This window comes from Macrotis lagotis, chromosome 1 (assembly GCF_037893015.1).
Source record: "Macrotis lagotis isolate mMagLag1 chromosome 1, bilby.v1.9.chrom.fasta, whole genome shotgun sequence".
Lineage (NCBI taxonomy): Eukaryota > Metazoa > Chordata > Mammalia > Peramelemorphia > Peramelidae > Macrotis > Macrotis lagotis.
Window position 1 is genome coordinate 245,237,268 of NC_133658.1, and position 21,192 is coordinate 245,258,459.

General features: G+C 47.7%; 2 protein-coding genes across 10 annotated transcripts in view; both read right to left on the minus strand.

Moving 5' to 3' along the window:
* Positions 1 to 1,368: 1,368 nt before the first annotated feature.
* SEMA4C (semaphorin 4C) lies at positions 1,369 to 13,156 on the minus strand. 2 transcript variants are annotated; one of them, XM_074210040.1, is made up of 15 exons: positions 12,899 to 13,156; positions 9,837 to 9,988; positions 7,641 to 7,789; positions 7,455 to 7,517; positions 7,167 to 7,265; positions 6,988 to 7,084; positions 6,776 to 6,892; positions 6,525 to 6,676; positions 6,164 to 6,339; positions 4,926 to 5,070; positions 4,577 to 4,799; positions 3,562 to 3,674; positions 3,112 to 3,269; positions 2,954 to 3,021; positions 1,369 to 2,778 (listed from the first exon to the last, which is right to left on the minus strand). In XM_074210040.1, exons 1-15 carry the CDS (start codon positions 12,958 to 12,960, stop codon positions 1,949 to 1,951), a joined length of 2,604 nt encoding a protein of 867 aa, XP_074066141.1. In that variant the 5' UTR covers positions 12,961 to 13,156; the 3' UTR covers positions 1,369 to 1,948. The 2 variants fall into 2 exon arrangements, with proteins under 2 accessions (XP_074066141.1, XP_074066142.1); XM_074210041.1 differs by lacking the exon at positions 12,899 to 13,156 and adding an exon at positions 12,285 to 12,353 and having other exon boundaries at positions 1,370 to 2,778.
* A 7,571-nt stretch (positions 13,157 to 20,727) lies between these two features.
* FAM178B (family with sequence similarity 178 member B) overlaps positions 20,728 to 21,192 on the minus strand; it is a 186,213-nt gene continuing 185,748 nt past the window's right edge. For all 8 annotated transcript variants that reach the window (XM_074210044.1, XM_074210047.1, XM_074210046.1 and 5 more), the window contains one exon: positions 20,728 to 21,136. In XM_074210044.1, coding sequence (XP_074066145.1) covers positions 21,116 to 21,136 — 21 coding nt within the window. In that variant the 3' untranslated portion in view covers positions 20,728 to 21,115. The remainder of the gene's footprint in view (positions 21,137 to 21,192) is intronic.

Below are 21,192 nucleotides of genomic sequence, written 5' to 3' on the forward strand. Positions count from 1 at the left end.
TTCACTAAATGAAAATAAATTGACTTTCTGCATACCCACCCCCTCACTTCCAGTTAATAAGGTTTTTTTTCTGAACTCTTGAATTTGTACTAGGGAAAGGAAGGGTGAATTCCAAATGTTTATATAAACTGAAGCAGTTGGTATTAAATGTCCCGGAATTTTTGGTCAGTAAGAAGTCAAGTAGGGGGGCGGCTAGGTGGTGCAGTGAATAGAGCACCAGCTTTGCAGTCAGGAGTACCTGGGTTCAAATCCAACCTCAGACACTGAATAATTACCTAGCCGTGTGGCCTTGGGCAAGCCACTTAATCCCATTGCCTTGAAAAAAAAAATCTAAAAAAAAAAAAGTAAAGTAGGACAAAAAATTTTGACTATGCCTGTAGAGGGGTCATCACTGAAGCCAAAGTTTATGTGAAGTCAAGACTATATGCTGGAGGAGACATCACCTACCCTGGTGCTGAAAGGGTTAAGAGATAGTCCTATCATCCCTCCTTCCCCTAAGTTGCTTCTGAGCCCCAACCTTTCACACACCAATGTACACAAACACACGCACAGCCTTACTCTGCTTCTAGGAAGTCACCCTCCTTTGGCTCCCTCTCTCCCCCAATCCTTAACAGTTTCTGGGAAGTCTCACTCTTTCCCTCCATCCCCACCCCCACCACGTATTACCCTGACCTCTCCCATTGGCCCAAAGCCAAAGCAGGCTCCCAAGAGGCTGTGGCTGCCCGGTTCCCAGCGTCCTGGCCACCACTGTGGGAAACAACTGGAGCCAGAGCTGCCCCCGCCCCCCACAAAGAGCACTGTGGGGCAGAGGGCCGACAGACCAATTGCCAGCCTATAATTCTGGAACAAGGAACGGCTCCCCCACCCCGGTGTCCAGTCCTTGCTTAGCTTCCTAGAGCTCTCCCAGCTCCTTTTCCCACCCAGCCTTCCCCTTCAATGCTTAGCCATCATCACAGCCCTCCTTTCTTCACACTCTAGGAGGGTCTAAACAGCTCAACTGCTGAGCTTAGACTTATTTTCTCTTTTATTTTGCAATATAAAAATATTCAAATATTTACAACAAATAAATATGGAGGGACACAATAAATTACACTGTCAGGACCCCTACTCCTCCTGCTGGGAGAGTCTGTGTTGATAAGCCACAATCCCCTTCCTTCCCCACCCCCCCTTCCCCACAAGTATAAAATACCATTGAGCCCTAGAGGGCCCAAGTAGGAACCCCCTCCCCACTCCCCCCAACAAAAGGGCCCCACTCCCTCCCCTGACTCTCAAAACATTCACAGCCCTACCGACAGGCTCAGGCCCACCCCTGAGCACTTAATTTCAAAAGGGGGTACAACCCTACCTCCCTCCCCCACCCCCATATGTACATCTCTGCCCCACCAATCCCCCTTCCCTTAAGAAGGGGTGATATACCATTCACAGGCCTCTGGGCAGGTGGGGGTAAAAAAGGCAGAGTGGTACAACTCCAGGCCTCTTCCCCTTCCTAGGTCCAAGAAGAAGCCCCCAGGAGGACCCCAGGCCAGGGAAGACTAGACAGAAACAGGAAAGTCACATTACACACAAACATACACACGTGTGTGCACAAACATACAAACATACGCACACCTGGAATTTCTGTCTCGAAAAGATTTTGGCTACTGGGGCCAAAGGTCTGTCTGCAGGATCCTTGGTCTCTCTTATGTAAGGAAGAGGAGGCCCTTTGTGGGGTTGGTGACCAGAACCAGAGCAAACCCACATGGCAAAGCCCCTGGTGAGCAGGGCAGGTCCCCATGGCAGAGCAGGCTGCTGGGGAGGGAGCACCCAGGTAGAACAACCTACCTAGACAGGGCAATTCCCTAGCTAGGGTCTATCCCCAGCAAAGCAGGTGCCTGCAGCCATGTCCCTGAGGTAGCTGGTGCCTGTGCAAAAGTCGGAGCTGCAACCCCCCATTGTGGGGGGGCTCCTCTCATACAGATGACTCTTCCGGGTTTGAGTCGGGCAATGGCTGGCGCTGCTGCAGTTTTCGCCTCAGTTCATCTGCTAACTCGGGCAAAGGATGCACAGGTCCTGCGCGATCATCTCCACCTAGCTGCAAGCGCACATAACCATTGGCATTTGAGCTGCGCCCGCCCCCCAAATGAAGTCGGGTCGGGGAAGGCAGAGGCTGGCCTGGGATTCCAGGAGGTGGAGAAGGGGGTCCTCCACCAGGCTGGCAGCGGGCATGGCCAGGTACAATCTTTAGTGAGCCATCTGAGTAGTAATAACCGACTGGGTCCCAGAGTTTCTCATCTGTGTCTGTCCCAGGCCGAAAGGGGGGGCTGGTGGGCTCCTTGGGCAACTCCAAGGGGTATACCAGGGTTCTCTCAGCTGCTTTAGCCCCTTTCTCTAGCTCTTCACGCAATCTCCGTCGAAGTGATAAGACTAGAAGCAACAGCACCAAGCACAAGGCCCCAAGGGCCACCACTGCAAGCCAGACCAACCCCAGATTCTCCAAGGGGGCTCGGGCTTCCAGGGTCACTGAGGGACCTGCCACTACTGCCACCAGGTAGCCTTCGGCAGCCAGCCGTGCTCCCTGCTCCTCAGAAAAACAATGATAGGCACCGGCATGGCGGGGCTGGGCTGCCAACACCACCAGGGCCTGCAGTCGGACATCATAGAGCAGTGAGCCAGGCTGCTCAGCTGGCAGCTCTCTGCCCCCAAAAGTCCATCGAGCATGTGCCAGGTTGGAGGAAAGGCGACACGGGAGCACTAAATCTGTACCAGACACCACAGTGATGTTCTTGGGAGTAATTTTAACTGTAGGAAAAAGATTAATGAGAGGATTAGTTTAAGAAACTTTGGTGACGGAGGGGACATGAGCTACTTTTTGTAGCCATTGCCCTCTCAACACAATTCTGTAATCTTCTAACACCCAAAACAGTCACGGAGATGCCATCCCACCCACCCGCCTCCGAACACAAAAGCAACTTACCTTTCTTGCTGGGACGAAGGTTGCAAAGACCTGTATTTGAGTTCACCACATCCTGGATAAATGCAGATCTAGCAGGGAAGGGGGAAGCCAGAGTTAGGAAGAGCACCCACCCCCAACTCCCCACATCCTCCTTTCCTGGGACATGGAGTGTGACTCACTTAAGGTGACCATGCAGGGGCACACATCGACTGGCGTTGGTGCTCCAGACACAGTAGGGATCCCGGGAGAGGACACAATCCGCACAGGATCTATATTTGCTGCAGTCAGCGAGGGGAAGTTGAGCCAGCTGCGATCGTGAACCAGCAAAAAGCAGTTTCTGTGGGGGAAGGGGGGAAAATAGGAGGGTAGTCAGCCCTGCAGAAATATTGCCAGGACTAAATCAAATGATATTTAGAAGGAAAGTACAACTCAGAACCTTGGGAGATAGCAAGCGCAAAATGATGGAGAAAGGAAGTTTTTAGGCATGGTGGGGGGGGGATTTAGAGAAGAGAATTTTAAAAGATAAGGTTTGAGAAAGGAGGAAAAGCAAAATAAAATGGGAGATGAAAATATAGGAAGATAGAACTGATTTAGGTATCATTAACTGGGACATGGATAGTTTATCCTACCTTATCATAGGATAGGACGAGGCTCTCTACTGGTTCCTTATCAAACACCTGTAGCTCCTCAATCACATGAACCCAGGCTCCCAAGTTCACAGCCTTATAGAGCCAGCCATCCCCTGATGGAAAAATAAGTGGGCAAATAACAAGCATATCAAAAGAAGAGATAGAAGCTATTAACAACCATATAAAAGAATGCTCTGGATCACTGCTGATGGTTCACCTTATACTCATCATATATTGGCAAAAATGAAAATGGCAAATGGTGAAGGAAGGGACTGTGGGACAAAAGGCACATTAATTTTGAACTGATCCAACCAGTGGAAAACAATTATTATACTTTAAAAGTGATTCAGTTGTACATAGCTTTTGACCCATTGATGCTACACCTAGACATATACCTCTCCAAGGAGGTCAAAGACAAAAGGAAATGTTCCATATTTATGTGATACTTGTAGGAGAATTTTTTATTAGCACAGAACTAGGAGGAAAGTGGGGTGCCCATTAGTTGGGGAACTAACTGGGACTTTAGTATAATGCAATGATTACTGTACCATAAGGAATGTTAAATATGAAGAATTTCAAGAAATTTTGAATGAACTAAATAAATCTATGCAAAGTGAGCAGAACCAGAAATTGCATGATATCCACGATAATATAAAATAAAGCATTAAAGGACACTAGATCCCTGATCAGAGCAGTATCCAGTCATGATTCCAGAAGGCTGACAGTAAAAGCATGCCTCCCACCTCTCAACAAAACAGTAGTGGATTATGGATGATATGGGAAAAGAATGAGGCATACGTTTTCAGAAACAAAATTTTGATTTGTTTTGCCTTGGCTTTACTTATTTGTTAGAGGATTTGAGGGATGATGTGGGAGATGGTACAGTTGGATGGGGAAGAAACTGATGTAAAAAGAATAGCAATAAAATTTTCAAAGAAAAATGGGGGTTCACATGAAATCCCCTTCATAGGAAACCCCTTTGACACCTCTAGTCCCAAATCTCTTAAAACCATACCTGTCCCAATGAAGAGCACATCATAAGTCACGTCATCAAGGCCCTTCACTTGATCAGCCACCAAATGAGTAAAATTGGTATCCTTCTTCACCAGCAGGGGCCGACCCCACCGAGGTCCCACCTGTCCCTCCATCAGTGGGTGTTTCTTAGCGAAGTTAAGGGTGTTATCAGGCAACTCCAGAGAACTGGTGTAGCCATGACGTCGGTGCCAATTGTTGATGCACTGGAGAAGGAGAGGAGGAAGACAATCATCCCAAGGCTCAGGCTGCTTCCTAACCCAAGTATCAACCATAGGCAGCAAGTACAAGGGTCCCCTCCCACCATGGACTCAAGAACAACTAAGACTCACTGAGCCAGGGCGAGGACTAGGGACTGGGTCAGTATAAGGACCCCACTTCTGTGCTTGTTGCTGATACTCTTTGTAGGGCCCCTCGAACACTCGCTGAATGTCTTCTAGTTGGTACTGGCACACAGCTGACAGGTCCACATCTCCCCTGAGGAGCAAGGGAAAAGATGAAAATGTTAAACTTGGCTCTTGAGAGGGGGCTAGTGAAAGGAATACTGGTCTTAGAAACAGAAGGCCTATGTGAGTATGTCCTAACTGTGATATTTATTACTTATATGATGCAACCTGCTTGAGCCTATAAAAATGGAAATGTTTAACTGTGCTACGCACCTCAGGAATGCTGCAAGAAAAGTATTTGTAAACCTGATTCCCCAACTGCTTCAGTCTTTTTTCCTCAAGCTACCTTATATACATGGTTTCTATTTATTTTGCATATGACCTGGGATTGTTTCATTTATGTCTTTGGATCTGCAGTGCTTGGCACCATAATACATTTTTGTTAATTGATTGATAAAGCCTTAGCTTGCCATATTAATGTGAAACGTGGTCATTATAGAGAGGCACTCTATTGTAGTGAGGAGAGCTGTCCTTGAAATCAAGAAGACCTGGCTTCATGGACAACCTCTGACCTATAACTAGCTTTCTCGGCCTGGGCAGATAGGTATCTGAAACTAAGTACTTCTCATTCACTGGCACCTCCCCTACACCAGTGGAATCACAGCGCTGGGCCAAAAAATTATTACTACTACTCTATCTACATTAAGTTTAGTGCCATCAAAATTCCAGTGTTCAGAATTTGAAACACATTCTAGATTTAGAAGCTCAACATAATCCTTAGGACCACTGGAATTTAAAAACTAGAAGGGGCCTTAAAGATCAAGTACCATCCCTGATTTTACAGCTGAGAAAACTGAGGACCACAGAGATTAAATGTTCATAGAACTGTTATTGCAGAGCTAGGGTCTAAGCCCATGTCTTCTCATTCCAAAGTCAGTGTTCTTTTCATAATTTCACACTGCTGCTGCTACCTAGTACTCAACTTGCTCCTGAAATAATCCCAGGGCTAAGATCCCTAAAATGCTTACAAAGCAACAATATCTGATACTCGGCTTTTTTTCCCCTTTATTGATTTTTAAGTCACTACTGAAATAAGAGTTATTACTGCCCTGGCACCTGGATGGTTCAGTGTTTCCCAACCTGCTGCTCTATTCCAGCTCTGAATCTTCCTTTCTCTGACTTACCATCGGGCCCTAAAGACCCCAAAGAAGGTTGTATTGAGCCAGTTGTCTTCTTGGAGTGTGTGTAGGGCCTGTAGCTGATTGAAGTAGAGCTGCCGATCAGGAGCAGCACACACCAGACGGGCCTTCAAGAATGTAGTCCACTTCCTCTGCAGGGTCCGTGCACCTCCCATGTCTCCCTGTATCAGAAAAGGAAGGAATCTAGTGAGGCAACCTCATCAACCTCTTCCCCATGGAAGCCCCAGTCTCCCACAGTTCTAGAAGGGCCTGAGCATTCAGATGAAGCCCAGTCCTTTTTGTTTTTTTTCTCCTAACTTTTTCTCTCCAAGCCCCACCACCAGTGTTCCATCTCACTGCCTTATACCTTGCAAACTCGAGCCACTCGAGCTACCACCTGCTCAGCATAGCAGTTGTACTCCACGGCCCGTTCACTGAAGAAGAAGTAGATCTTGTCATCATCACCCGTGGGGCTCTCTACACTCTCTGGCACATAGGCAGAACCAACAAAATGGGGTTCTATTGGCAAAGGAAGGAAATAGTTAATCTCAGAACCAAAATCATCCCTGATCTTCTGACACATTCACCCACCAGTCAAACTACCACCACAGGGCTCACCATTGAGCCAAGAGTAAAGGTACTCATTCTTCATGGAGTAGTGAGGCCCCAGGTTGCGCAGAATTACTGGTTCTGTACCCAGAAAATTGTTGAGAGTTGCTGAATACAATTCACCATCTATGGGAGACAAAGGATAATCCAGTTAAGGTTCCAGATGAGCATTTACTCACAAACAAGGCTAGTTCCTTAGGATCCCAAGTATAGCCACTCACCCACAATGAGACCAGTGTGACCTTTGGCTGGGTCATAGGGACATTTGCCTTTCCCATCTTCAAGTTCCCCATGCTCCAGAGAGAAGGTGAGTATATCCTATGATGGAAAAGAAGATTGAGAGGCAGCAGTCCCAGAGGTCTAGAGAAGGAGTGTAGGCTCTCAGGAGGGCAATACTCACAATATAGGTGCACTTTGGCTGGAAGGCATAGGTACCACAGGTATACAAATGTGAAGAGTTATATGGCTGCAGGAAGCGGATGAAGTTGAAGCACTCCGTCTAGGAAGAGAGACAGTTTCTGTAAAGGGCAAGGGGCATATGGAATGGAGCAAAGTATAGCTAAGGAAACACTCAGGGTACAGGAAGTATGGGAAGGAAAAAAGAAACCTAAGTTCATGAGAAGAAAGTGAGTCTTCCCCCATCATTCTCCCATACATTAGGCCCACCAATACCATAAGAATCCCCAACCTGGTTGCTCTTCCCCTTCTGGATACATTCAATCTTCTTCTCCACTGTAGCCTCCCATATGATCTAGAGACAGGAATTGGGAGGGGAGATAAGGGGATCAATTAGCATTAGTTCAATATGCCTCATTCCCATCCTGATCCCCAGAGTCCATTCTACTTTGAATCACTCTCACTTCCCATCCCTCACCGATGCTTGCAGCTCCAAGGTCTCCAAGCTGAGGGCAAAAAGGGCTTCTCGGGCCCCTACGTAGAGGACCCCATGGCTCTCAGCCAGTGTCAGCGTTAGAAAGTCTTGGATGCCCACTTGAGAGAAGCGCCTCACCACAGGTGCCAACTCTGTGTGACAATGAAGGTGGTCAGTGGAAGGGAAGAGAATCAGGGCTGCTAGTGGGAGTGGGGAGAAGGCAGAGGCCTTGTGCTCTCCCTTATACTTGTCACCTACTAGCTTCCCCTGCCCCCCAAAAAAACAAAATTAATAATCTGCCCACCTTTCCCCCTATTATTAACTCCCCCCTTAGAGTCAAAGCAGCCCATGGTGCTTTACCAGCCTCAAGCAGGAGGAGGCACTGGTGGGAGCAACTCTCTCACCCTTTTCCCAGCCTTGGAAGGGAATAAATCATAACTGGTAAGGAGGAAGGAAGGATATCCCGGCCACAGCCTCTTGCCAAAGGAAGTCATCAGACAGACAGCGCTCAGGGTCAGCGGCACCTCCGGTGGGGGGAGACCTTCCCCCTCCCAACTTCCTTTCCCCCATTCCCGCTTCCTCCTTTGCACACCTCCTTTGCACACACACACACACACAAAATGCTAGAGAGTCCAGCTAGGCTCTGGCCTTGAATGTGATATCTATAAGGCCTTCTTTATACCTTCCTCACCCAAGAGTAAGTTGCAAAGCTGGCAGAATGGAATCATGGCAACAGAAGAGACCCACTCCTATGACTGAGCAATTCCCTTTTTGGGATCAATGGATAGGCAAGGAGAAAAGGAAAACTAGAACTCACAACAACTGAAATCATATGGTTAACAAACTAGTCTTTGAGTCAGCAAGATATGGATCACATGGGTCACTTATCTTTGACATATACTCCATGAGATCCTAAGCAAGTAACTTAAGGTCTTAATGATCTAGGTGGCCTTCTTAAGATTCAAAGTTGCAGAGAAGGCAAGAATCTACATTGGTCATGAAATGGACTTTCCTCAATTCTAATTCTCTATCCCAATGAAATCACAGCTTGCAGTCTCTGACCCTATTACGGGAGTAGAACATGTGGGAAGGAATTCAGAATGGCAAGAGCCAGAGAGATGAGGCATAAGGAAATCGAAGATCTGAGCACTATACAGTTTGGGAAGCATGAGATCTCAAAATGGGACAGAGGCCTAGACCAAGGGTTAAATGCTGAATTCTGTTTAGCCCTAGTCACCCAGAAAGTACAAAAGCAAAGCTGGTCTACAATGTTCACACATTCACATGACACCAGCCCCCAAAATAGCCACCGGTCTGTCCTCAGGGTCCTTTCTTTCCCCATCCTCTTGGCCTCTAGAGCCAGTGACGTAGCCGGACACAAGCTGGCATAGGAGGGTTTCATTAGCATCCAGTATGGGACCTATGGGAGATGAGCTCATCTTGGGATCCCCAGGGCCTACAGGTGACACAAACACCTGACATCACCTGGCTGCCACAGGTTGGGGGAAATAGGGAAGAAAGTCACCACAGGGGCCTCCTGTCAGTCTTATACTGTGTCTGGTGTACCACTACAGAGAGGAAGTAAGGACTCTGATCAATAAGAAGTTGAAGGTAAGCAGGTTCCCTAGAGAACTGAGGGGGGAGGGGAGGTTGTAGAGTGGCAACTGGGTGTAGGATGGTTGCACATCCTACAGCTTTCCCCTTGTACTGGGTCTTGGTTCTTTCCTTAGTCTTCCAGAATTACCAGCAACTGGTACAATGGGAAGAATAATGTCTTTGGAATCAGTGTGTGAACGTTCAAGGTATGGCTTTGAAAGTCATCCTTCCTTGGAAGCCTCAGTTTCTTCATCTGTAAAATGATAGAGTTGGACTGGTCTTCAAGCTCTAAATCTTAGTATTTTGAGTGTTCAATAAGTGCAGAATGCAGGGAAATAATGGCAATATAAAAATCCTCAAAATAAGAGAAGCAGCATTAAGACTGCTTCCAAGGGCACAGAAAAGGTCAGAGACCCCAAGAGTTCTGCCTTGCTCCTGTCTCTATATCCCTTGGGCTACCACAAAGGTTTCTTAGAAAGCATGCAACAAGAGTCAGTGGGGATCAGAGAACAAGGAAAGGAGTCAGACTGGAGTGAAAGAAGCAGTTCTAGCTTATTCCTCCCACTCCCCAATTATTCATTCTCCCCATAACTTGGCACTCACCCCCATAGGCCACCGTCTTCCTAGGCACAGGGTTCCACCAGGCATTGTCCCCATAGCCCAGGCCCAGCAGTGCCGATGCCACCAGCCAGATGCCCAAGCATGGGCCCATGGTGCCTGCCCCCTGTCCCTCGGCTCTGCACCCGATGCCCTGCCTAAGGAAAGAGAAAGGGTCAGGAGCAGGGCTAGGGACTAAAAATCAGAAAGTGGAAGTGGTGGTCAATTCAAAAGACCACATAAAGCAAGTACTAACCAAACACCTGATAAGGGTATCTAAGGCCACAGTAGCTCCAGTCCAGCTGTCCTTTTTATTTAGAGGGGTGAACCCAGTCTCTTTATTCCTTTTTTCCTCCCCCCCCCCCAAAAAAGGTCTTTCTGATCTTTATGGGGGGGGTGAATGACTGAGTCAGCTGGGGGGGAGATATTTCCTACCCTCCTGGACTACAAGTAGCAGTTCCCTGGCTTTAACCCCCCTCCTCCTGCCCCTCCTCCCTCCCCTCTACAGGAAGTTGTTTAAAAAAATAAAAAGGGGGAAAAGTGGCCCCTCCTCCCACCCTCTCTCCACTCCTGAAAGGTTTGGTTTTTATCTGCTCTGGAAGCAGGACCTGCCTCTACCAAAGCTCTCTGCTTTCCATCCCATCTCAGTGCTCAATTAACTCCTGTCCAGCCCGAATTGCCCAGCACTGTTATGATTCCTCCACAGAGGGGAGTCACCCAGTTTTTCAAGGAGTCTTATTCCAAAAGCTATGACCTGGAAGCCTGTCATCTTGACCTCCCCCCTACCTCTGACCCTGCCCTTCCACAGGACAGAAACAATAGCTCCAGCCCCTCGACCTGGCCAGCTGCATGAAGCAGGAGTTCGGGCCTAGAGGTGACAGGGCCCAGCTTACTAAATCCCCCTTTGTTCCCCCCAGAAGGGAGGCAGGAAGTGGGTGGGATGGGCGTGGAAATGACCAGGCCTCATCCTGTCGGTCCCTCGGGCAGCCTCCCAGGAGACACCAGGCAAGGGAGTAGGGGGAGAACGGGGAGGATTCAGGCTCGGATCAAACAACTCCTCTCCTCATACAAAGAAGACAGGAAAGGGGATTCCACCTAAGACGCAAAGGGAGCTTGGAAGTGGAGGCTGGCCCCGGCCCTCCACAAGCTCAGGACCTAGGCTGGCCTAAGATCCCCAAGTTGGGCCCGCTCACCCCAGAGACCCTGGCCTCTGGGCGGGCCAGCTGGAGATCAGTCCCTGGGCAGCTCTCCACTCCCCACATCCTGGGCAGGGGGTCGAAGGGAAAGGAAGATAATGTCCTGGAACGGGTGACACGGGAGGTGGGGCCCGTCCCGTTCTCCCCCCAAAAAAGGGTCCTTAGAGAGAACGTGCACACCCCCACTCCCCCGCCCCCCTACCCATAGCTCCGGGGATTTGAATCCAAACAAAGCCATGGAGCCGGGAGCGTGGCGGAGGCATGGCCAGCGTACGCCCCCTGCCGGCATAAACCTCAGCACATGGGGGGTACTTCTCCTGCTCCCCCACCCCCGAACCCCCCATTCCTCCTTCCCTGCCCCCCCACCGCCCTAGGGAGTAGCCGAGCCCAAGCCTGCACGACCCAGTCCGACCACGGCGCCCCCACCCCCAGCTCCTCTCAACTCGCAGAGGCCAGGACCCTCCTCACTTCCCTCCCACCCTCAACAGATCCATATGCGGGGGGGGGGGGTTCCGGAGGAGCCCCCCCAGCCCGGGCACTCCTCCCCGAGGCGCTCCCGGCTCCCAGGGGCTGAGGCTGGAACGAGCAGCCTACTGTCTCTAGGCTGAGTCGCAGCAGGCGGAGGATCGTCTCCAGATTCGGGGACTCGGGAGCCTGGGGGCCGGCTTGTCTGCTAGGCGCTCCACGCACTCGTGGGCTCAGCCCCCCGGGAAGAGGGGCTGTCGTGGGGAAACCCGATCTCACGGCGCCGGCCCCAGCTGGAGCCGCCCCAAACTTTCCATCCCTAGCAGGGGTGGGGGGAGAGGGCCGGGGGAAGGGGCAATTCTCCAGGGCCAGCTGGGACCCAGCCTGAGGGGAACCCGGGACGCCCGAGGCGGCGGGAGCCGGGGGCCAGGGGTTCTCCAGGTCCTGCCCCGAGCGGACCTCCCCTGGCTACGGGACCCCGACCGGAAAGCAGGGTCCGGGCTCCCCCCTAGGACCCGGCCCCCCGGGCTGAGGGGTCCCCCAGGAGCGCCAGCTCCGGGCGCGCTGTGCCAGGGGGGACGCGGCGCCGGAGGGACGAGAGCGGGGAGAGCCCCCCCCGGGGACACTTGTGCCAGAGATACATACGGGGGGCGCCGCGGCGTGCCGGGCCCCCCAGGGCCGGCCCCTCCCCGCGAGGGAGGTTCCAGGGAGAGCGCACAAAGCAGCCCCCGGCTCCAGCCCCTCGCCCGCGCCGAGCAGCCCCCGGCACCCCCGCAGCCCAGGTCCCACTCACCTCTTCAGCTGGCTCGGCTTCCCTGGGCTCGGATCCCCGGGCGCCGCCCTCGCGTCCCTCCAGCCCCGGCGGCGGCGGCTCTCCTCCTCTTCCTCCTCCCAGCCCGTCGTCCTCCCACTCTCTCGGTCCCTCCTTCCCTCCCTCCCTCCTCCCTCCCTGGCCCGGGGCTCCTCTCCCTCTCCCGGCTCGGCTGCGGGTCGCGGGGCTCCCCGTGCCGCTGCTTCTCCCGCTCCCTCTCGGCAGCTCCGGTTCCCTCCACCTCCCCCTCCTGACGTCAGGCCCCGACCCGGAGTGGGGGGGAGGAAAGGAGGGAGGGAGGGGAGAGCTCGCCAGCCAGCGGGCTGCGCAGCTTCCAGCCCAGCCGGGGGTCGGGGCCCGCTGGGTCACCGCGCACTCAGACTTGGCCGAGGTTCCTCACAGCCCGCAGCTCCGAAGCACCCCCACCTTTCCCTGGAGCCAACTGCCTCCCCATTGCCCCTTCCCCTTCCCCATCAGATGCCGCCCCCACCCGGGGTTGCTGTCCCTTTACTTCTACTTCTCCCAATCCACCCCACTGGCTATAATGCCTTGTGGGGGGGGGGGAACCAGCACTAGCCGCAGGGGATTTGACTCACCCAATTTTCTCCAAACTACCTGCTCCCCCCAAAATAGATGTTTTGCCGCTCTGAAAGGCCATAGGATTTGGGGCTGGAGGCTCCCAGAGAGCTACAAGGGGACTCAGAAACCAGGGTGGGTCTGAGAATTTCAAAACAGTTCACAGGCCACATGGCAAGGAGCATCTGGCAGAGATGGAAATCTAAAGAGATTTATCTCCTTTCTGGAAGACAGGGCGAGATGATCCTTCTAGGGTGGAGAGATCCCCCCCATCAGAAAGATTCCAGAATCCATTCCCTGATCCTTTCCTCCCAATTGGATCTGCCTTTCAGCAGTCTTTTCACTGAAAAAATATTGGAACTTGGAGGAGGAAAGAAAGCACTCTGGGAGGATCAAACATTCACAGCCAGAGAGCAACAAAGACTTTGTCCGCCCTAATCAACAAGTTCAGTCCAGCAATAAAAGTCATAAGCAGTTTAGGGTCGGGGCTCCCGCCCCACCACAGCATGGCCCAGGGAATGCATTTCACCCACTCATTTGGAAGTGTATTCTTTACCTCCAGGAGCACCTGGAAGATTAGGTTAAAAATTGGATACGCCAAGATATTCAGATAAAAGAAACCTAACAGGAGTTTCTTGGGGACAGAGGGAGGAGAATTCAAAGTCAGAAATGGGTTCTCAAATCATTTCTGGCCCAGTTCTTAACTAAGTGTCTCAAGCTTTCCTCCTTCCCACCAGTCAATTCTCCAAGGTCCAGGAAGAGCTTTTCAAAGTCCAAACACGAAGTGGGAAGGTGGAAAAAAGAGCCTTCAGTTTAGTAGCCCCTCCCATTCCCCACCCACACCTTCCTCCCCACTCCCCCTCAGGTTCCTTGGAACTGGGTTAATCTGAGCCCCCTAAGGGCAGGCAAGAGGTAGCTAGAAGCTATGGATTCCGGCCCTGGCTTGGCCCTGCTGCTGCCACAGCCCGGGTGCATGGTGCACCCAGGATTGGGCAGCCTACTTTCAGGCCCGTCAGCAGATTTAGGTTATAAATCCCTATATTCATGAGATTATAAATCAGCTCCGACAGCAACTTTTGTTCTGGGTTAAAACTTGGCGTCTAAAGACTGGAGACCAGAAGAGCAGTGGATATAATTGGAAAAAGCAGAGTTTAGTTTCAGTAACAATAATGTCTTTGCTGGTAAATAAAAAAAAGAGGTCTCTCTTCCCTCCCCACCCCAAAATCAAAATGCCAGCCAGAGGCACATTTCTCAGTTCCCTTCCATGAAGGAAAAATATATATATATACAAAACTACTAGCTTAAGATAGGGATTTAGACTCTGTTAACAAATTACTAATTATAGGAAGGGGAGGACTGGGCAAGTTGGTTTCCACCACCTCCCCAACTGAGGAGAGGTAAGAGAATGATCTCTACTGAAGAAGGAAATAGTTATTGGTGGGTTAGAATGGGCATCAATAATGAACCACCACTTCTGGGCAGCTAGGTGGAGCAGTGGGGGGCAGCTAGGTGGGGCTAGAGCACTGGCCCTGAAGTCAGGAGGACCTGAGTTCAAATTTGACCCCAGACACTTAATATTTAACCTAGCTGTGTGACCTTGGGCAAGTCACTTAACCCCATTGCCTTAAATAAAACTGTTTTTTTTTTAAATGAACCCCCACTTCCTTGGACTATTCAGTACCATTTTTCACCTTCACATATCTCCAGAGACAAATGAGCCCCTTGGCTTCATGTACACAAGAAATCCCACTAGAAAGGATGATTTGGTTTCACAATATCTGGGCCAGTTTCTACTGGACCTTACTGGGGTTTCAGTTCCCTGAGGCTGAGTCAGGTGAAGTCAGCCATGGGAAACCTCTAGGAACCAAACTGCTTCCTCCATAACCCCTCCTATTCAAAGTGGAAAGGCTTCAAGCCCATAAGATTCCTCCTTCTGACTCCCACTCCCCAAGTTAGGTGAGATTTCCTTTTCTACCTTAAAAGCATTCACTCCATTTCCTGCCTTCTCAACAATGACGTCCCTCTTTGAGTGGGTGAGTGAAGAGAATTCCCAATGACCCACTTGCACAAGATTCAGCCCTTTTCTTGAAAGATCTTGTAGCAGGATGATGGAATTCCTGGGTTTAAAGCAATAAGAACAAAAAAGCCTTATGTTATATAAAGAGTTAAGGCTTTCAGATCTGCCTAGTCCCTTAGAATCAAAGCATCATTTAGAACTGGAAAGGACCTTATCCCAAACCCTTCAATGCACAGATGACAAAACAGACCTGAAAGTTACTTGCCCAAAGAAAGAGCCAGGATCTGAATTCAGATTTTCTGACAATACTGGATATCATTTGTTCAGCCGTTTGATGGATATTCAGTTTGTTTTCCAGTTTTTTGTTTCTAGATATTGGGGGGGGGTTGTTTTTGCATTTAGATTTCTGTATAGTCTCTTCTGAATGGAACAGGAATCTCCAGGGGGTTTTCAATATCACGTTCACTCTTCATTCCACAAATGCTTCACCCACCAAAAATCAAATCAAAACAAAAACCTGTGATCAGATTGTAAGAGAGGGATACAAAGTGCCTATGAGAATAAGAAGTTATTCTTTGAGACCCTTCAAAGGAGTTGGAGGATACATTGTCTATGAGTTTCATTTATTAGCCTGGGATCATCTTCTGGCACTGGATCCAGATGACTCGGGAGAAGAAAGTGAGGCTGGTGACTTTGCATAGTCCTTCCTCACTTAAATCCAACTCATCTGTATGTCATGGCATCATCTTCCTGATGTCATGGTCTTCTTCAATAATAGACACCCATCATTTATTCCCTAACCTATTCTAACCTCCTGCCATTTATTCATGGATATACTGGATTTATTCCCAGAAATTTTATAATTAGAAGAAACTTCAGTAGCTATTTTAGTTCAATCCAGAACCTCTATGGACAAACCTGACAAGTGGTCACCAAACCATTTTTGTTGATTGAAGTTTCCAGTGCCACCCACCCACTCTTAGGCAATTGTTATAAAGTCTTCCCTATCTGTGCCCTTTTTTGCAGCTTCCATTCATTGCTCTTGAATCAATTCTGGAGAAACAGAACAAATTGAATCCATCTTCTACATTAGGAGTGGGGAACTGCTTTCCACTAAGGGCCATGCAAAATTATCAACTTAAAAATTAGTCTGCTATATTTGGTCATTTAATTACCCCTAAAAAGCTCCTAGATTTATTGAATTTCAAATCCTGCCTACAGTTGCCTTGGTAGTGCCATACCAAATGATTTCAAGGGCCTTATAGGGCCCAAGGGCTATTCGTTCCCTATGTCTGTTCTACATGATCTTTTTTTTTTAAAGTTTTTGCTAAGCAATGGGGTTAAGTGGCTTGCTCAAGGCCACACACCTAGGTAATTATTGTCTGAGGCCAGATTTGAATTCAGGTACTCCTGACTCCAGGGCCAGTGGTCTGTTCACTATGCCACCTAGCTGCCCCCTACATGATCTTTCAAAGACAAAGGTAGTCATATCATAGGATCATAGACAGCTAGAAGGGACCTCAGAGTAAATCTAGTCCAAACCCATCATTTTAGAATTGAGGAAACTGAAGCCCCAGGGTAATATGAAAGGCAGGGATGGTTTCATATCCTCAAGACTCCCAAGACCAGTCTTCTTTCCTTTTCTTCAATCCAAACATGCCCAGTTCTTTCAACTGAACTTCAAATGGGACTTCAGGCCCTCCACCATCCTAGTTGCTCTCCTATAGACACTCTTCAGCTCTTAAAATTTTCTTCCTAAATTGTAATTGCTGGACCTGGATTCAGTCAATATATCAAATTTGATCTTATGGACCAAAGTATAAAGGGACTATCACTTCTTTATTCCTAAAAATTATGCCTTTCTCTACTGCTCAGGATCAAATTAGTCTTTTTGGCTGCCACGTCATACTGCTGACTCATAATAAGCTTTGTTATTGTTCAGTCATTTTCGGTTGTGCCCGACTCTTCATGACCCCATTTGAAGTTTTCTTGGCAAAGATAGTGGAATGGTTTTGCCATTTCCTTCTGAAGCTCATTTTTGAGATGAGGCACATAGGGTTAAACAACTTACCAAGGGTCACACAACAAGTATATGAGGTTGGATGTGAATTCAGGTCTTCCTGACTCCAGGCTAGCACACTATCCACTGAACCACCCAGCTGCCCTAATAGCAAGTTTGCAGTCCACTAAAACCCTTTTTTTTGGTCTTTTTCAAACTGCTATTTAATCATGCCTCTCCAATCTTTTACTTTTGAAGGTGATTTTTTTTAATCTAAGTGTTGTGTCAGTGACATATATACCTACTGAATTTTATCTTACTTTCATCTAATCTGTTAGTCCCTTCCCTAAAAATGGACTTGTACATAGATCAGTTTTCCCTAGCACTCTCTGAAGGAGATGTCTTGCCAAAGTCCAGTTTCTTCCTTGGGGAGGAATATTGAGGCTTCTGTTAGCTTCAGCTTTAAATGTAATGCTCTGCTATGATCCTCTTACTAATTCACTCCTGTTTTAAATCAGGGAGTTCTCCTAATCAACACTATCTTAGGGGCAGCTAGGTGGCACAGTGGATAGAGCACCAGCCCTGGAGTCAGGAGAGCCTGAGTTCAAATCTGGCCTCAGACACTTAATTACCTAGCTCTGTGACCTTGGGAAAGTCACTTAACCCATTGCCTTGCCAAAAAAAACACACACTACCTTAAGAAATCAAAACTAAAGTAGAAGGGATCAAATGGTGTAGCTATATTGAAAATCTATAGGGGTCAAGACCTAGGTTACAATATCAGCTCTGCCACTCATTATCTATGTGACCTTAAAGGTTTCCCTTACTGTCTGTTTCCTAATCTACAATGGGGGAATAGCCTAGACCTTTTTGTATGTTATGGATCTCTTTGGTAATCTAGGGAAGTCCATGAACCTCTAATTACTGTTATTTACATTCATGCTATACTTTCTAAATCTCATTTAGAGATTAGTAAAAATAAATATAATTTTTTTTCTCCCATCCAAGTTCATTGAACCCCTTGAATTTCATAGATCCTTGGTTAAAATCCCTTCTAATATTCTGGGATAGATCAATTCTAGGGTGCCTCCTTGCTCTCTTCTAAAGAAGGAAAAGAATTACAATGAAAGAAGACACCCAGAGTCTATGTTCTTCATGACTTACATAACCTAGGAGAGCTCAAATTTTGACCTCTTTGTTATAGTCATTTTAGTCATGTCCTACAATTTTGAACCTATTTGGAGTTTTCTTGGCAAAGGAACTAGAGAGGTTTCTATTTCCTTCTCAAGCTCATTTTACAGATGAAGAATAGAGGCAAAGAAGGAGTAAGTGATTTTCCCAGAGTCACTCAGCTAGTAAGTATCTAAAGTTGGATTTGAACTCTTGAAGATGAGACTTCCTGATTCTAAGCCCAGTGCTCTATCCACTGTGCCACTTTTAGTTTTTTTTTTTCTTTCAGTATCTGGAGATAGAAAGAGGGGGCTATAGACTAAGGAATTTTCTCCCTTTCACTTCTTCCAAAAAAGGTACTTGTTTTAACCTTCCTTAAATCCCCTTCCTTTTTCTCCCCCCCCCCCAAGAGTTCTTTCCTAAGGGAAGAAGGAATAAATTATTCATTGACCTTCCCAGGGATATTCCCTTAACACTATTTTCAGCAAAGTTGTCCCCAGACTTCATCTAGGGACTCAGAAGCCTTGTCAAAGACCTCAATGGAAAAGTAATGAGGTTTGCTAAGCTAACCATGGAATCTTTGAATCCCAGGAAAATTTACCTGTTTTCTACACCATACAAAATTCCTTTATCTGGCTATTTCCTTGGTCAACTTTGGAGAGAGCCAGAAACATATTCTAAGGTCTGAAGATTCTTGAATTGCTTCTTGTTGATGTCTGGGGTTTGTTTTTTTTTTTTTGGGGGGGGGTGGCTGTGTACATTTGTGAGTGGGCATGAACGTGAATGACCAGTAGGCTGGGAAAAGGAGGATAGAAAATACCTATACCCAAGTCTTTCATCTCTTTTGAGAGTCAAGTAGCAGCAGCTACAGAAACTGGAAATTCCCTGGCTCACTCAGTCTCCTGGGGCTACCTGCTCTCTATCTGCCCCTATCAGCAGGTACAAAGACAGGGAAATTTCAAAGGTGATTTCCAGGTTTCTAGAGAAAACTGAATTGCTGAAGATTAACTGTCAGTTCACCTGTTGGTAGGCAGTAGCAGTCCTAAGGGAGAGGAAAAGCTGGCTCCCTCAAGTCATGAGTCTTCTCAATTCCTTTATCTGAAATCTGAAGGAAAACTGATGCGCTGGACATTGAGGGGACTTGGCCAGAATGGTCTGTAGTGGAGCCAGGAACAGAAACCAGACCTCAGACTAAAGAACCTGGGTACTACAGTCATTCTTGTATCCTTCTACCTATCACATGGCAAAGAATGAGGGATGGTGTGTCATTCTGTACACTACCCAGTGCTGTACCATGGACATCAGAGCATTTAATAATTAATGCCACTTGGATGATGAACATATTGGGGCACTTGAGGGAAGGAGGTTGTTACAAATAAGGTGAGGAGGCTCTGGATTCCACTAAAGCAAGTCTTTCAAGTCCAGTCATATTTACCTCGCCTGTGGAGGTTACAAAAAAGGATTATCTGCTTCAGGAATTCCCCAGCTATACCTTACACAAACGTGGTATAGTGGCTGACAAAGGATGTTGCTGTGTCACCGGGGAATATCAGGTTCAGGGCAGACACCAGGAATTAATGATAAAGGTGGTTGGCAATACAGATTGACAATGACCAGGAATGAGATATTGTTGCTCCCCATTTTTTATGCCTTTCAGAAACTCTATCTGAACTCAGAAATTGATTCAGAAGACACTCCGTGGAAGAAGCAATCCAAAAGTAGTAAGGAACCAGAAAAGCAGAATGAATACTCAATCCCTCAGTCACTGCACCACCACTGATTCCATAGGAAGACAGCTTACTACCAGGCAGTTTCTCAGTTCTACTAGTAGAAGGAGGCAATTTTTTACAGAATTCAAGATCTTCAGGGTCTCCCCCCCAGGGTCCAGGACCCATGAAACATGGAAAATGAATTTGGAAAAGGGCAAAAGCAGTATTATTCTAGACTGAATGAGGGAAGAGTGAGTCACGGTGGACAAGGAGACCCCTAAAACCAGGTGCATTTAATAAAGCAACCAGCTTAAATTGTAGTCATCCTATCACTCCAGTAAGTGTAGTGTTCAAGTCAGCTCCGCTGTTCTGGCTCATTCTATACAGAGAAGAACTCGTGACACAATTAGCAGATTAAACTAAGGTGAGATAGAGGTCAGGAGTAGGAGTCAAACCCAAGTTCAATAACCTCTCTACTACACTACCAATAACTAGAGTATAACTTTGTCACAACCTCTTTGGGTCTCAGTTTCCCCATTTATAAAATGAAGTTTCTAAGCATCAAATGGCATCAAAATGCCATTTTTCTGGTTCAGACTTTCTCCCCCTCCAGGACTCAGTCTCCCTTTCTAAGAACTCCATTTTCACCATTTATAAAATGAGGTTTCTAAGATCTTTTCCAGTTTTAATAAGCCATGTATCTATAAATCTAATGATCTCTAGTTTCTTGTCATAATATTGTCATTGACCCTAGGCAAATCTCTTTCTCTATTTGGTGATAGAAAAGAAACACCCCCAGCTCCCTTGATCCACCAGATCATGCAAGAGATTGACAAAGATACTTCCTAGAGGAAAGGTGCATTTGAATTCCTACAGCCCACCAATCTCTCCAAAACTTCCACTGAAATTCTGAGGAAGGACTTAATTATAGAATAAAGAACTTTTCTGAACCACTTGATGCTGAAATAATACTTTAAAGTGCAAACAAGAACCTAATCTCAAATACGAAGGATTAAAAAAGTGGGATGGATAATAACAAGGTCTTGGGAGGGGCTGAAAGAGGTAAATATGTGGACAAACAGGAGAAGACTAAGTTGGACCAGAGCAGTAAGGGGCAGAGTTCAGAGGAATATGAGGCAGAGTTCCTTAATGTATGTCAGGAACTGAAGCATGGTTATCAGTTGAAGCTGCAGATGCTCACTCCATCCCACTAGGACTTCAGGCCTCTTCTGGTCCTTGACTTCTTCCTTGCCTCCTTCCTTTCCCCTGAGTTAATTCCTTTGTTAGTCTTCCTGCCTGTGCCAAAAATCAGCTCCATCTCAGCTCCACTTTAGGTCTCTTTTCAGAGGTTGTAGTACTGGTCCTGTAAAAAAGGTTTAAAAAAAAAAGAGTACATTGTGTGATCACCTAAAGTGTCAA